This window comes from Rhineura floridana, chromosome 11 (genome assembly GCF_030035675.1).
Source record: "Rhineura floridana isolate rRhiFlo1 chromosome 11, rRhiFlo1.hap2, whole genome shotgun sequence".
Lineage (NCBI taxonomy): Eukaryota > Metazoa > Chordata > Lepidosauria > Squamata > Rhineuridae > Rhineura > Rhineura floridana.
Genome location: NC_084490.1, coordinates 6,787,023 through 6,803,829, shown reverse-complemented (window position 1 = coordinate 6,803,829; position 16,807 = coordinate 6,787,023). Strand labels below are relative to the sequence as shown.

Sequence of the window (16,807 nt, the reverse complement as noted above, 5' to 3'; positions counted from 1 at the left end):
AAAAAAAAAAAAAGATGAGAAAGAAGAATGTTTATAGGGTGGGCAAGCCTCGGAATATGCTTTCTTTGAGCATAAACTCACATAAGCATGTTTGTGCTTGTGAGAGAGGCTCAGAAAATGCAGAAGGAAAGATCCCTTACATCAAAACATCAAACAGTTCCTCAGAAGGGTGTTCCCTTAAGGAAATTGCATGGCAAACATAAATTATCTGGAAAGGTTCCAAAAGGAATTTAGGAAGGACAACTGTGGCCCTGCATATCCTTGAGCATCCTGTCTCTTCAATAAAATGGTGTTGTGGCTTGTGAAATAATGCAGAGGAAAGAAAAAAGAATTCCTTACTTTGGCAAGTCAAATAACTCCTTAGAAGGATGCTCACTGAAGTATATTTCATTAAAATAGTAGATTATCTGAGAAGTCATCCCACCAATGAGGAAGCTACCTGGTTGGTACCACTCATGTGGGACAGGGAAGGGATCACTCGTGGGGCACTTACTAGTATCTACTTCACATGTCATCAAGGGCAGGAGATATATAACCACTAGCCGCAGCATCCTGGCAGCAAAGGCTCATTCTAGATCCAGGTTCTCCTTTGCTCAACTGCAGTATCTGCCAGACTTAAGCTAAATTGGATGGTGACCGATTCTATAAAAACATTGCAAGGGAACATATCAGCCTTCTTTTAGTATCAACAGAGATATAGATGCAAGCCTTGAATAGCTGAGATTGGCAACATTCCTATTTTAAGTCTGGCTAATAATATGAAGAAAGGGGGAACTGTCAGAAATGAAACCAACAGAGCCCTGCCCTGCTCTTCTCCTACTCTCAGCTCTCAGTTGTAGAGGAGGTTATTTATAACTACTTTCACGTTTGCTTATTCTTTGTTTTCTAGTGTCTTCTGGAAACTCCCTGGAGCTTTAATTAGTTCAACAAATTATACTGATCTCAGTAATTGCAGGGAAAGATAATAAGTTCTTCCAAGTTTGGGCTGCGAGTGGCACTTTTTATAACAAAGATGTTTGGTATTTTCTTCCTATTTTGTTCCTTAACAGTAAGTGAAATGGCAGGTTGGCTCCATAAGCAAATGCTAACAGAAGAGTTAGGACTTCCAGTAAAGTCATCAACTTGACTGAGGACATAGGGTTAGTGAAAATAAATAAGAAGCTGTCTTATACTAGTCAGACCATTGGTCAGTCTAGCTCAGTATTATCTACACTGACTGACAGTGGCTCATGGTCTCCCAGTAGTTGTGGCCCATGTTGTAAGGCGTAGGGATGGGTGAAAATTTCAATTCAGTTCTCATTTCAAGCAGAATTTATCAAATGTGCAATTTCCAAAACAATATGAAAACCGCAACACAGCTATCCTTCAAAATTCACATTTAAAAGAATTTTGGGATGCAGTTCACCAGCTAAACAACATTTACAAAAATGCATATATTAGGGGAAAGTGGGCATAACAATGAATACATGAATGAAAATGACATGCAAAAAGGCATGATGCGATGAGAAATGGCTTGCAAAAAGGTGTGCCTTTGTCAAAACCGCCTACAAAAACATGTTTATTTGGAGAAATTCACATTAAAATGGTAGAGAATTTTCAGGAAGATTTTTTTTAAAAAAATTGCAGATTACTGCAGAAATGTAGGGAACTTAATTTAACATTAGAAAAGTGAAAAATGGAGAGAACCAAAACTGATTTATTTTTCCATTCCTATTGGAAAATCAAACACCACTTCTGCGAGTATAGTGTATCATTTTGCTGAAATAAACCCGCACATCCTTCTTATGTATGTGCAATTCCACCCTTAGCCCCAATAAAGCAAACAAAGAATAAAATAAAGGTTGGTTTATTGGAAGGGGAAACAGGAAACATATAGTATTTTACAATTACGATTAATGTGAGCAGCATCTAATCTTTACCTAGTCATTTGTTTGCTAGCATTATAAATAGCATAAGACAGAGACCCTAAACCTAAATACATTCAGAGTTGCACCAAGTCACGCAGAGAGAAAAAGAAAAGAAAGGAGCTCAAGAGCTGAGAGTGAATATACCTTTCTGGAAGATCGTTAGTGAGAGTCTACGTCAGAATGGAACGTCCGTGTCCAGCCCATGAGCCAAAGTTCTACTCTTACTATAACCTTTGTTAGACTCGAAAGATCTCACCCTTTCTTACTCCTCATGGTTCCACATAGCCCCAGTGTTATTCTTTAGGTGCATTGTGTAGAGTGAGGAAGTTGATGGAGCCTTAGAGGTGCTACCAACTCTTCAAAAACTCAGGTTTAAATATATTTTGAACTTTCATTGGACTCAATGTAAATTGGGAGGGGGGATACTAGTGAGCGATTTGGTATAAGATGGAATTTCCTGAAATGTGGTTGTTCTACCTGCCAGAGTTAAACCTTTACTTGTAGTCTCTGGAGCAATTTAATGCTTGTTAATTAACTCTAACTCCTATCTTATGTGAGCTTTGCCGACTCAAGCTTTAACTTAGGCATATAGACCATTGTCTGGTTAAAGGGATTGCTCCTGGGCATACCTGGAGTTTAAACCTTTCTGTATGACTAATTAATCCTGTTGGTATATGTCTTCCTGAGATTAGTGAAACAATTCCGACCCTCTTATGACTTTGGGGTCAAACGCAAGTCCTGTATTATAGAGGTCACCCAAATTATAGATTCTTATGCTCTAATGGCCAGGGAAGATGGGAGTAGTCCAGCAACATCTGACAAGGCTGTAGGCTATTGATCCCTGCCTTACAACATCTCTGAAAGGCAGACTATTATACTACATTCAAGATCAAAGGCCCTCCTCCGGGTGCCTACTCCGAGGGAAGCTCGGAGAATGGCAACAAGGGAGAGGGCCTTCTCAGTGGTGGCCCCCAAATTATGGAATAATCTTTTTGACGAGGTGCACCTGGAGCCAACACTGTTATCTTTTCGGTGCCAGGTCAAGACTTTCCTCTTCTCCCAGGCATTTTAGCATGTGTTCTATATTGTTTTAAATTTTTAAATTGTGTTTTAAATTGTATTTTAAAAGATGTATTTTAAATTATATTTGTTTTTAGTTATTGTAAACCACCCAGAGAGCTTTGGCTATGGGGCGGTATACAAGTTTAATAAATAAATAAATAAATAAATAAATAAAATAATCCTGGTATTGCAGATGCAGAACTAAATCTGAGAAAAATGGGATGGCAACTGAAACCACAAGTGACTAATGAACAGGAGTGAGAAGCAGCCACTGCTGTAGCTGTCAGCTCATTGGCCTGCAGTGCTTGGAAAAGTTATTTTTTTGAACTACACCTCCCATCAGCCCAATCCAGTGGCCATGCTGGCTGGGGCTGATGGGAGTTGTAGTTCAAAAAAGTAACTTTTCCAAAATCTGCAAAAAAGTAACTTTTCCAAGCTCTGGTACTGCAATAAAGCATTAACCTACCAAACCTGGAAGAAAATGTGGAAATAGTCCTGTAGAACAAGACATTGGAATTGGATTAAGCCAATCACCCAACCCACACCTCACAGGCAAGTTGGCAAGTTGGAAGTCTTCTGTTCAGGACCAGCTTCAGAACATGGCATTATTCGGTAGCCACTAGGTCCTGCTGCTGCTCCTCATGCCATTGTTACCTGGCTGTGGCTGGAATTGGGCCAATGGCAGAGGGAACATCAGTGTACTATGGTAGTGAGAGGAGGGTAGGGGGCATCTTGTCTGAGCCCCCCCCAAAAAAAGACATTTGGAACTAGCATTCCTTTCCCTTTTTAAAATGGTCTCCAACTGGGATTCTTTGATTCTCAACTGGAATTTTGACCCCACATTAATACTGTGGCCTCTTAGGCTGAGCAATTTATGCAAAGTCAAGTCGGACCCTAAAGGGAGAGAGCTTGCATGGCGACGGGACGAGATCTTAGACCTCCTAAACAGTGGGGAACAGTGTGCATGGGAGAGGGACAAAACAAGCCATGTGAAAGACTGTTGTGCAAAATGCCACTATATCGGCTGAAAATGCTGCTGTTCCTTAACGTAAGAGGTGCTGCAGTGTGAAAGGGATTTTAGAAATCAGGACAGAAGTGCTATCTTTTTAATCTGTTAAACTAATGCAATCAGCCCCATGTGTGAAAGCAGCCCTATTCACAGCAGATGGCCTATTCTCCTCCCCTGACATCACCACCCAGTTGAACAAATGGTTGCTCTCTGGGATTCTTGGATTCTCTTAAGGGATTCTGTAACCATTCTAATACTGCCCCCTCTTAGGCTGAGCAATTTATGCAAAGCAATTGGTGTTTTTGCTTTCTATTTAAACCCTCAAAACTTCCCGCCGAACTCATACTTCCTGGCACAGCTGACCCAGACCATCCCTCCGCTATGCCATCCTTCTTGCCAATACTCCTTGCACTGGCTGCCTCCTCACAATGTGTGTTGGGTTTCACCGTTTAATCCATTCTGCCAGCCAAGCTGGGCTTTGTATGATTCATGTGGGCTGTTGCTTCTCTGTCTTAGCCATGTGTTTCCCCCCATTTTGTCCCCCTATCAGGTGCTCTCTCACAGGTGGTTCTGACTCAGTCGGATCCAGTATTGAAGAAACCTGGAGAATCCCATAAACTGACTTGTGCCGTCACTGGGTTTGATCTTAGCAGCACCTGGATGAACTGGGTCAGACAGAAACCCGACAAAGGTCTAGAATGGCTTGTGGACTATTATGGAACAGCTTCTGGGCAGAGTTATTATTCCCCTGCAATCCAAGGGCGATTCACAGCCTTGAAAAGTGGCTCCAACTTCTATCTTCAAATGAATAATCTGAACGTAGAAGACACAGCTGTGTATTACTGTGCAAGAGACACAGTGAGAGGGATCTCATAAGATCTTTGACAAAAACCAGTTCACTGCATTAATTTTAGAGAGACTTCACAAGAGAGGGCACTAGAGAGCCATAAATCAGAAACATACATGGCAGAAACTGATGAATCAAGAAAGGAAATCATGCAGCTGCTGTTATTCAGTCAACACCAGCCACTCTTTGGCTTATTTCTGGCCTACTATTGATTCCGCCAAGCTTTTCCTATTTCAGTGCATTAGGCCAGAGGAGAGCCTCTCTCTGATAGGGCCTCTCAAATTTATTTAATCTCCTGCCTTTCCCTCCCAGAAGGAGCCTAGGAGAGTAAACAAAAGCACTAAAAGCACTTTAAACATCTTAAAAACAAAAGACTTTAAACATATTAAAACAAAACATCTTAAAAAAAATATCCAAACATCTTTAAAACACCTTTAAAGCAACTTTTGAAACATCTTCTCCTTCCCCCAGAGGCCTCTCCCTGATAGGGCCTCTCATATTTATGTATTTATTTAATATCCTGCCCTTCCTCCCAGAAGGAGCCCAGAAGAGTAAACAAAAACACTAAAAGCACTTTAAACATCTTAAAACAAAACATCTTTAAAAAGTATATCAAAACATCTTTAAAACAACTTTAAAACAACTTTTGAAACATCTTAAAAAGCAGTTCCAGCACAGATGCAGATTGGAATAAGGTCAAAGCTTGTTGAAAGAGGAAGTTCTTCAATAGGCGCCGAAAAGATAACAGAGATGGCACCTATCTAATATTTTAGGGGAGGGAATTCCACAGGGTAGGTGCCACAACACTAAATATCCACATCCTATGTTGTGTGGAACGGACCTCTGATAAGATGGTATCTGCAGGAGGCCCTCACCTGTAGAGCACAGTGATCAACTGGGTATATAAGAGGTTAAGCAGTTTTAATAGGGGTGCACAACCAGGCAAGAAAGAGCAGCCTTAATGGTCATTGTGGAAATTGGAAGACCTAAATTTGGGGAAGAGACATGGTTTCAAAGCAGGAGTTATCAATGTGACAGGCAGGGGTGAAATTAAAGGAAGATGTTGCCATTTCATTGTAATTTGGGAGTTACAATTGGGGCCCTTAAATGCTGTTGGGGAGGGGCTGCTATTGACACAGGGTATGTGTAGCTTCTTGAATCTATTCCTTTCTTTAACAGCTTTTAAAGCCATTTATTTCAGTGGCAGAGCTTGGAAAATTTATTTTTTTGAACTGCAACTCCCATCAGCCTCAGCCAGCTGGCTGGGGCTGATGGGAGTTGTAGTTCAAAAAATAAATTTTCCAAGCTCTGTTCAGTGGTGAAGCAAGGTGGCTCTTGCCACCCAGAGCCACTCTGGGAAGGACTTGGTGGTGGTGGCTTTAGAGATTGTAGGAGAGAAAAAGAAGCCAGGTGGCAGCCATCAGGAAAGGGGAAATGGTGGCAGTGAGGGTTCATGCAAATCTCTCCAGGAGACTCTGGGGATGGGAAAGGCTGCCACAAAAGGAGACCCCTTGAATAGAGAAACCTTCAGCCCAAAGTCAGCTCATCATTCCTTCCTAGCTAGGGTATCACTTCATCAACACAATGGTGTTGTTGCTGTGGCTCTTGTTTTCCTTGATGGCATACCAGTTGCCCATCCCCATTTTGTGTTGCAGAAGATGACTTAAAATCAGCCATGCACAACATAAAAAACAATGAATAGCATTAAAACAAAAATACAACATCAAAACAGTAAAATAGTCGTATGAAAGCATTTTTAATACAAATATAACAGGAAGTCAGAGAAATAAAAAGGTTGGATCTCATAGATCAGGAAAATCTGGGCATCAAGATATGGCTTTGCAAGACGTCTGAAGCAACTGATGGTTGTTGGTTCACATATGACACAGGGAAGGGCATTCAATAGTACAGGGGGAATAGTGGATTATGCTCGTTTTCAGGTTTGCCTTTTTTCCCTTTCTGTCAAACCATCCAACCAACATGTCACTCCATGTACACTTTTTGTCTATGGGGCAATATCATTTTCACTGATATCGTTTTAAAGGGAAAGGAAGATTGGATTCACTCTTCCCCTGACAGTCAATTGTCACTTCAAAATCCCCTCCCCAAGCTCCTTTCAAAGCTGCAAGGGAGAACTAGAGGGTCCCTAAAATTGCGGTGTACCTCTAAGTGATACAGCAAAAGCACAAACCCTTAATGCCCTCCCAGATGAGATACGCCTGGCGCGTTCTCTGTCATCTTTTCGGCGCCAGGTAAAAACCCACCTCTTCACCCAGGCATTTTAAGGTTTTTTTTAATTTAATCTTATGTTTATTTTCTTTTACTCTGTTTTTAAATATGTTTTATAATTGTATGCGCAATACACACTTGCTTGTATTTTAAATATTGTGGTTTTATCGTGTTGTACACCGCCCTGGGAGCTGTTAGCTATAGGGCGGTTTAGAAATGCAATTAAATAAATAAATAAAAATAAATTTAACTTGGCCTCTAACATCTTTTTTATAGGTGACTGGAGGAAGGGCTCATGCAAATCCCTTCAAGGAGTGCTTCTTTTCAAAAGGAAACACCCCGTTCTAGGATCCATCCATTACTCCCGTTCCTCATTACCAAGTTGGTGTATCTTATCTTTAGCATTATGCATTTCTTGCTGCCCTTCTTGTTTTCTCTGTTAACCTTGCCAAGATGTAAGTACACAGCTCTTGAAGCAGTTCCAAAATATCCATTTGCACAACTTTATGTCAATTCCATTTTTTATCATTTTCTTTAGGGACTTTATCTGATGTCCAGCTCACATCTTCTGGGCCAGGAACAGTGAGACCTGGAGAAAATCTCAGGCTGGTCTGTACAGTTACAGGTGTCTCCATCACTGACGCAGCTTATGCTTGGAATTGGATCCACCAGCCTCCTGGGAAAAGTGTAGAATGGATTGCAACAATATACCCCTATAATGGGAATAAGCTTCATAATGCTTCTTTTAAGAGTCGTGCAACCATTTCTTCCGACACCTCCAAAAATGAGTTCTTCCTCCAGCTGAACTCCCTTACAGAGGTTGATACAGCTGTCTATTACTGTGCCAGACATGCCACAGTAAGAAGAAGCCAATTGTGGCTGTGTACAAAAAGGGGAAACAGATTCTGAATATGCATTTCTAGTTTCATTCCATGGTAATGGTTCCATGGTTTGTTAACCACATCAACATCCTCTTGTCTCTGGTGGTCCCTTTGCTGATCTGTGGTTTGCATTCCAGTTGACCTTCTCATATTTTGTTGCTCTCAAGCTTTTTGGAGTGATTTGACCCTTTTGACTTTGTCTTTGAGTTTTCTTTTTACCAGTCCCCTCATTTTTGGAAGTTTCCTCTTCTGAAGTCAAATGTGACAGTGTTGGATTTTCTTGGCAATTGGCCATTTACAGGTATGTTTAATTTAATAGCGCTATGGTCACTACGTTACAATTGGTTTGACAACACTTGCATGTCGCACCAGGTCCTGGGCACCGCTTATGATTAAGTCCAGGGTCACCGTCCCTCTGGTCATTTCCATGACCGCCTGTTCTTGGGTACAGTCATTTAGGGTATTTATACATTTTTCTTCTTTGTCGTGCCTGGAACACATATGTAGCTAGTCTATATGAGGGTAGATGAAGTCGCCCATTACTACAACATTTCCTTGATTTCATTTCTCGTCTCAAGATTACCCTGAGCATTTTGATCAGGAGGGACAATAGAACATCCCCAGTACTAAGTTAGGGCATGCTATCATCACCCACAATGATTCTGTGGAGGAGTGTGCCTCTTTGAGGGTTTCTAGCTTCTTGGATTCAATGCCTTCTTTCACGTGTAGAGCTACACCACCTTCAGTATGTTCTTCCGATATAGTTTATATCCTGAGCTAAGTGTGATCCCCTGGTTGTCTCGATTCCACCAGGTTTCCATTACATTTGCTATATCACTTTAGTCCTCTAAGAGCAAGCAGTTCAGTTCTCCCATCTTTGCATGGAGGTTGTTATGAGGTATCAAATATTGGGAATTTTTAATCTTTGATTCATCTCAGTGAACCAGAGTTTGAAAAGGCCTGCAACAGCAAAGATTCCTGGGAAACAGCCCCTCTGTGACCTCTGAGTACATATCTTGCAATGCCTGAAGGTATAGACTTCCTGACTCATGGAAATTTGGGATTTGTCACCCAGTAAGAATAGGCGCTCCTTTCAAACAAAGGAAATGTTTATGATAATCTAGGCCATCACGAGGAAACAGAATAGCTCCTTTCAAACTAGGAGGTGTTGTGCATTTCTAAGCCTGTGGAGAAGACAGGATAAACTCCTGTCAAACAAAGAAACAAAGATCACACATACCATCTGGGAACTTATCAGGAAATGAGTGGATTCCCACCTTCCTGATCACATTTACTTTGGGTTTACTTTGAGGTCAGTTTAGTTAGGAAAAGGTATAAAACATGAGGAGTGAGAAGGGCAGTTCAGTTCATCTTCTGGGGGGCTGCGATAACTGCTTTTCTTATCAACGCACGCTAGCATCTTTGGGACAATTTCAGAGCTATGGATTTGGGTGAGAACTTTCAGATCTGGCGCTGGTTACAAAGGGTGGAGCTTTTGCTCATTGGGCTAGATACGAAAGTCTCTCTCTCTCAGCTTTAGGCTTGCAGCAACTCTCCAGGAAAGGTATATGCAACTATCTGGGCCCTTTTCTTTCCTTTTTTCTTTCTTTCTGTGTGGGTGAGCTTAATGTGAAAGTGTTTATAGGGCTAGTCTCTTTGCTTTAGTCTATCCAGTGTTGCTGAATGAATGAATGAATGAATGAATGAATGAATAATAGTGAGAAAACTACTCATTGTTAACTGCAATTGTAAACTGCAATATTTTTCCTTGTTCCTTCTCTTAATAAAACCACTCTTTATTTTACTTGCAGTGTATGTGTTATTGAGTTAAGGGTAAAATTATACATGTTCTGGGGGTGACGTGCGGGTAACTCCAGCAAAAGATCCTGCTGCTCTCTTTTGGGGAATTTGGATTTCTAGTGAGCTCTGCACATGAGGAAGTTCAAGGTCCCTTCGTAACAAGGTTGCTAGCATTAGCATATAAACTTATACAGTGTCTCTCTTCAAGTCTCTTTGGCACTTTTGTTTTGGCCTGTGGTACTTTTGCCTCCCTGGTTTTCCTCTCTAGTTCTAGGCCTATCCCATTTAAATGTTCTTTTTTTTCTCTCTATCCCAGGGGGGGTATTTGTTCATGATAGTGAGATTGAACATATCACTGACAAGAAAAGGAAAGCCTTCCAGATATGGCAGAAAGACATTAACTGTGCTGCTAAGAAGAAGAAAAAATCTATGCCAGTGCAAAGGCTGAGGTCCAAAGAAAAACTAGAGAACTGGTGGATAAAGCCTGGTGGATAAAGAAAGCTCAAGAAATCCAGCACTTTGCAGATGCTCATGATGCACAAAGGCCATCTACGGACCAACAAATTATGGTACAAATCCCTTGCATTCAGTGGAGGGTACCAAACTTCTTAAGGATAAAGAGTCTATTGCACTGCGCTGGAAAGAGCATTACCACAACCTCCTTAATCCTAACTCTATGTGGGGCTGCCTTTGTGCAAAATGCAGCGGCCAGATTGGTAACAGGGACCAGACGGTTCAAACATATAAAACCGATTCTGGCCCGCTTGCATTGGCTGCCTGTATGTTTCTGAGCTCGATTCAAGGTGCTGGTTTTAACCTATAAAGCCTTACAGGGCTTGGGACCACAATATCTGATGGAAAGCCTCTCCCGATACAAATGCACCCATACACTACGCTCAACATCCAAGGGAAGCTCGAAGAATGGCAACAAGGGAGAGGGCCTTCTCAGTGGTGGCCCCCAAATTATGCAATGATCTTCCTGACGAGGTGGGCCTGGCACCAACACTGTTATCATTTCAGCACCAGGTCAAGATTTCTCCCAGGCATTTTAGCATGTGTTTTAAATTTTTAAATTGTGTTTTAAATTGTTTTTAAAAGATGTGTTTTAAATTTGTATATTTGTTTTTAATGTTTTCAGTTACTGTAAGCCACCCAGAGAGCTTCAGCTATGGGGCAGTATAGAAATACAATAAATAAATAAATAAATAAACAACTCTATTGTGGCTGGTAAGGTCTTCTCGCAAATTCCACAACAACAAACTAGAGACGAGCTTGCAGTATTCCCTAATTTGGATGAAGTCAGTAAAGCTGTCAATCAAATGAAAATGATTTGTTCAGAACTGGACCCACCTCAGCTTCTGTTGGCTTTCCCCCTTCAACCAGTTGAAAAGCTGCCCTGCCATCTTTTTGATTTTAAGTGCCCACAGTCTGGTCCCGTCTCAGTTCAAGTGGAACCCATCCCTTTTGTATCAGCCCAGCTTGTACCAAAATGTTCCCCCAGTGCCTAACAAATCCAAACCCCTCCTCCCAACACCATCATCCACACATTGAGACTAAAATGCTGCACCTGTCTAGCTGGCCCTGCACACGGAACTGGCAGCATTTCAGAGAAAGCATCCTACCTAGCAACCTAAACTTTGCTTCTAGGACCTCACGATTGTATTTCCTCTTGTCATTGGTGCCAACTTGCACCACAATCACTGGTTCCTCCCCAGCACTGTCTACCAAGCTGTCTAGATGACAGGCGACATGTGCAACCTTTGTGCCAGGCATCTGCAACCTTTGCAGAATTGTATACACAGCAAACTACAGACCATAGAGTGGGAAAATATCAAAATGGATCGGTAGAACAAGTCGGTTTAATTGGGTTTATTTATTTATTTATTTAATTAAGCTTATATACCGCCCGACTAGCAACAGCTCTCTGGGCGGTGAACATTAAAAATACAATAAAAATAACACAAAACTGTACACAAAACTGTACAGTCTAAAATCAAAATATAATAATTTAGAATTAACAGGAATTAAAATGCCTCAGAGAAGAGAAAGGTTTTATCCTGGCGCCGAAAAGATGATAGTGTCGGCGCCAGGCGCACCTCCTCGGAGAGACCATTCCATAGTTCGGGGGCCACCACTGAGAAGGCCCTAGATCTTGTCACCACTCTCCGGGCTTCCCTATGAGTCGGAACCCGGAGGAGGGCCTTCGTAGTAGACCGTAGTGTACGGGCCGGTTCATATCGGGAGAGGCGTTCCGACAGATATCGTGGTCCCGCGCCGTATAAGTCTTTATAGGTAAGTACCAACACTTTGAATCTGGCCCGGAAGCATATTGGAAGCCAGTGCAAACGGGCTAGCACAGGTGTTATATGCTCAGACCGCTTAGTTCTTGTTAGCAGTCTGGCCGCCACATTTTGCACTAGCTGTAGCTTCCGAATCGTCTTCAAAGGTAGCCCTACGTAAAGCGCATTGCAGTAGTCCAGACGCGAGGTTACCATAGCATGTACCACTGATGAGAGGTCCTCGTTACTCAGATAGGGACGTAGCTGGGCTACCAACCGAAGTTGGTAGAACGCATTCCGGGCCACCGAGGCTACATGAGCCTCAAGTGTGAGGGAAGAGTCTAAGATGACTCCCAGACTACGCACCTGTTCCTTTAGGGGGAGTGTAACCCCATCCAGGACAGGGTATATATCCACCATCCGATCAGAGAAACCATCCACCAACAGCATCTCAGTCTTGTCAGGATTGAGTCTCAGTTTGTTAGTTCTCAGTTTGTTAGTTGGGTTAAGCCAATTAGCGAAGCCATGCACTACGAGTGAGTTGGAGCTCTTCCCCTCTGGACCAGTGTCAAGGGCAGGTATGCCAACATAATTTTCTGTATGTGAATTGGGAGCACTGCACCCTCCCATGTAATCTATTAGCAAGAACTGCTTATGTACAAATATTAACTCACCCTAGCCTACCTCACTGGGCTGTTGCGAAGATAAAAGAGGGGAGGGGAAGATATACAAGCTGGAGCTCAGTTGGTGTCACTGGACACAAGCCCAGGATCTATTGCTGCTCTTCATGCCCTTATTACATGTTTTCTTTCTCTGGCCACAGGGAGAAAATGAGTGGGAAGGAGCCACAATTATTGCTATCAGCTCATTAGCCTGCATCTTCCCTTTGGTTGGCATGGAGGAATGGCCCCAGCGGCAGAGGGAAAGTCACTGAGTTATACTGGGAAGAGGAATATGAGGCCCAGGGTGCTTTCACGCTGCATTTCATTCCGTTATTCTGACGATTTCTTACCTGGTAAGAACATAAGAACATAAGAAGAGCCTGCTGGATCAGGCCCGTGGCCCATCTAGTCCAGCATCCTGTTCTCACAGTGGCCAACCAGGTGCCTGGGGGAAGCCCGCAAGCAGGACCCGAGTGCAAGAACACTCTCCCCTCCTGAGGCTTCCGGCAACTGGTTTTCAGAAGCATGCTGCCTCTGACTAGGGTGACAGAACACAGCCATCATGGCTAGTAGCCATTGATAGCCCTGTCCTCCATGAATTTGTCTAATCTTCTTTTAAAGCTGTCCAAGCTGGTGGCCATTACTGCATCTTGTGGGAGCAAATGCCATAGTTTAACTATGCGCTGAGTAAAGAAGTACTTCCTTTTGTCTGTCCTGAACCTTCCAACATTCAGCTTCTTTGAATGTCCACGAGTTCTAGTATTATGAGAGAGGGAGAAGAACTTTTCTCTATCCACTTTCTCAATGCCATGCATAATTTTATACACTTCTATCATGTCTCCTCTGACCCGCCTTTTCTCTAAACTAAAAAGCCCCAAATGCTGCAACCTTTCCTCGTAAGGGAGTCGCTCCATCCCCTTGATCATTCTGGTTGCCCTCTTCTGAACCTTTTCCAACTCTATAATATCCTTTTTGGGATGAGGCGACCAGAACTGTACACAGTATTCCAAATGCGGCCGCACCATAGATTTATACAACGGCATTATGATATCGGCTGTTTTCAATACCTTTCCTAATTATCGCTAGCATGGAATTTGCCTTTTTCACAGCTGCCGCACACTGGGTCGACATTTTCATCGTGCTGTCCACTACAACCCCGAGGTCTCTCTCCTGGTCGGTCACCACCAGTTCAGACCCCATGAGAGTATATGTGAAATTAAGATTTTTTGCTCCAATATGCATAATTTTACACTTGTTTATATTGAATTGCATTTGCCATTTTTCTGCCCATTCACTCAGTTTGGAGAGGTCTTTTTGGAGCTCTTCGCAATCCCTTTTTGTTTTAACAACCCTGAACAATTTAGTGTCGTCAGCAAACTTGGCCACTTCACTGCTCACTCCTAATTCTAGGTCATTAATGAACAAGTTGAAAAGTACAGGTCCCAATACCGATCCTTGAGGGACTCCACTTTCTACAGCCCTCCATTGGGAGAACTGTCCGTTTATTCCTACTCTCTGCTTTCTGCTTCTTAACCAATTCCTTATCCACAAGAGGACCTCTCCTCTTATTCCATGACTGCTAAGCTTCCTCAGAAGCCTTTGGTGAGGTACCTTGTCAAACGCTTTTTGAAAGTCTAAGTACACTATGTCCACTGGATCACCTCTATCTATATGCTTGTTGACACTCTCAAAGAATTCTAATAGGTTACTGAGACAGGACTTTCCCTTGTAGAAGCCATGCTGGCTCTGCTTCAGCAAGGCTTGTTCTTCTATGTGCTTAGTTAATCTAGCTTTAATAATACTTTCTACCAGTTTTCCAGGGACAGAAGTTAAGCTAACTGGCCTGTAATTTCCGGGATCCCCTCTGGATCCCTTTTTGAAGATTGGCGTTACATTTGCCACTTTCCAGTCCTCAGGCATGGAGGAGGACCCAAGGGACAAGTTACATATTTTAGTTAGCAGATCAGCAATTTCACCTTTGAGTTCTCTGAGAACTCTCGGGTGGATGCCATCCGGGCCCGGTGATTTGTCAGTTTTTATATTGTCCATTAAGCTTAGAACTTCCTCTCTCGTTACCACTATTTGTCTCAGTTCCTCAGAATCCCTTCCTGCAAATGTTAGTTCAGGTTCAGGGATCTGCCCTATATCTTCCACTGTGAAGACAGATGCAAAGAATTCATTTAGCTTCTCTGCAATCTCCTTATCATTCTTTAGTACACCTTTGACTCCCTTATCATCCAAGGGTCCAATCGTCTCCCTAGATGGTCTCCTGCTTTGAATGTATTTATAGAAATTTTTGTTGTTGGTTTTTATGTTCTTAGCAATGTGCTCCTCAAATTCTTTTTTGGCATCCCTTATTGTCTTCTTGCATTTCTTTTGCCAGAGTTTGTGTTCTTTTTTATTTTCTTCATTTGGACAAGACTTCCATTTTCTGAAGGAAGACTTTTTGCCTCTAAGAGCTTCCTTGACTTTGCTCGTTAACCATGCTGGCATCTTCTTGGCCCTGGCGGTACCTTTTCTGATCTGCGGTATGCTCTCCAGTTGAGCTTCTAATATAGTGTTTTTAAACAACTTCCAAGCATTTTTGAGTGATGTGACCCTCTGGACTTTGTTTTTCAGGTTTCTTTTTACCAATCCCCTCATTTTTGTGAAGTTTCCTCTTTTGAAGTCAAATGTGACCGTGTTGGATTTTCTTGGCAATTGGCCAGTTACATGTATGTTTAATTTAATAGCACTGTGGTCACTGCTCCCAATCGGTTCAACAACACTTACATCTCGCACCAGGTCCCGGTCCCCACTGAGGATTAAGTCCAGGGTTGCCGTCCCTCTGGTCGGTTCCATGACCAACTGGTCTAGGGAATAGTCATTTAGAATATCTAGAAACTTTGCTTCTTTGTCATGACTGGAACACATATGCAGCCAGTCTATGTCCGGGTAGTTGAAGTCACCCATTACTACCACATTTCCTAGTTTGGATGCTTCCTCAATTTCATATCTCATCTCAAGGTCTCCCTGAGCATTTTGATCAGGGGGACGATAGATCGTTCCCAGTATTAAGTCCCTCCTGGGGCATGGTATCACCACCCACAACGATTCTGTGGAGGAGTCTGCCTCTTTTGGGGTTTCGAGCTTGCTGGATTCAATGCCTTCTTTCACGTATAGAGCGACTCTGCCACCAATACGTCCTTCCCTGTCCTTCCGATATAGTTTATATCCAGGGATAACCGTATCCCACTGGTTTTCTCCATTCCACCAGGTCTCCGTTATGCTCACTATATCAATGCTCTCCTCCAAGACCAAGCACTCCAGTTCTCCCATCTTGGTACTTTGAACATTATATTTGATCTTTCACACGACGCACGAGCTAGCTCCAGAATTCTAGTGGAATCTTGAACATTTGAACATTGCTCTCCTCTAAGACCAAGCACTCCAGTTCTCCCATCTTGGTACTTTGAACATTATATTTGATCTTTCACACGACGCACGAGCTAGCTCCAGAATTCTAGTGGAATCTGGTGGAAGTTTAGAGTAAATTTCCGTGATAAATGATACCAGAAATGATCTGTTAGCTAGGCTGGGAACCCAGAAGAAAACTGGAGCTTTTCGCTTAGCTACAGCCGCTCGCATGACAGGCATCCCAGCATGCAGTGCATTCCCGCCCTTTAGTCAAGCAGGGTTTTTTGGGTTTTTTTGCCTGATGAACACTGTACCGGTATTCCGGCTTTGGCACAGATAGCAGCAGCATTTTCCCCACACACCCCTGTCTTGATACAACTAAAACAATTTAAAAAGTCGGACCCTAAAGGGAGAGAGCTTGCATGGCGACGGGACGAGATCTTAGACCTCTTACACAGTGGGGAACAGTGTGCATGGGTGAGGGACAAAACAAGCCATGTGAAAGACTGTTGTGCAAAATGCCACTATATCGGCTGAAAATGCTGCTGTTCCTTAACGTAAGAGGTGCTGCAGTGTGAAAGGGATTTTAGAAATCGGGACAGAAGTGCTATCTTTTTAATCCGTTAAACTAACGCAATCAGCTCCATGTGTGAAAGCAGCCCTATTCACAGCAGATGGCCTATTTCCCTCCCCTGACATCACCACCCAGTTGAACAAATAGTTGCTCTCTGGGAT

At 42.7% G+C, this 16,807-nt stretch overlaps 1 protein-coding gene across 1 annotated transcript; it reads left to right on the top strand.

Annotated features, from left to right (window-relative positions):
* Positions 1 to 4,336: 4,336 nt before the first annotated feature.
* On the top strand, positions 4,337 to 12,948 carry LOC133366844 (uncharacterized). The gene is made up of 5 exons (XM_061590369.1): positions 4,337 to 4,408; positions 4,529 to 4,836; positions 7,386 to 7,509; positions 7,593 to 7,912; positions 12,838 to 12,948. The coding sequence occupies exons 1-5, from the start codon at positions 4,360 to 4,362 to the stop codon at positions 12,946 to 12,948; spliced, it is 912 nt and encodes a 303-aa protein (XP_061446353.1). The 5' UTR covers positions 4,337 to 4,359.
* Positions 12,949 to 16,807: the final 3,859 nt, after the last annotated feature.

Coding starts and splice junctions, on each gene's coding strand:
- LOC133366844 (XM_061590369.1), top strand. CDS start 4,360: ATGCCATCCTTCTTGCCAATACTCCTTGCACTGGCTGCCTCCTCACAA. Junction 7,510..7,592: donor TCTGTTAACCTTGCCAAGAT/GTAAGTACACAG, acceptor CATTTTCTTTAG/GGACTTTATCTGATGTCCAG. Junction 7,913..12,837: donor ACTGTGCCAGACATGCCACA/GTAAGAAGAAGC, acceptor CTCTGGCCACAG/GGAGAAAATGAGTGGGAAGG.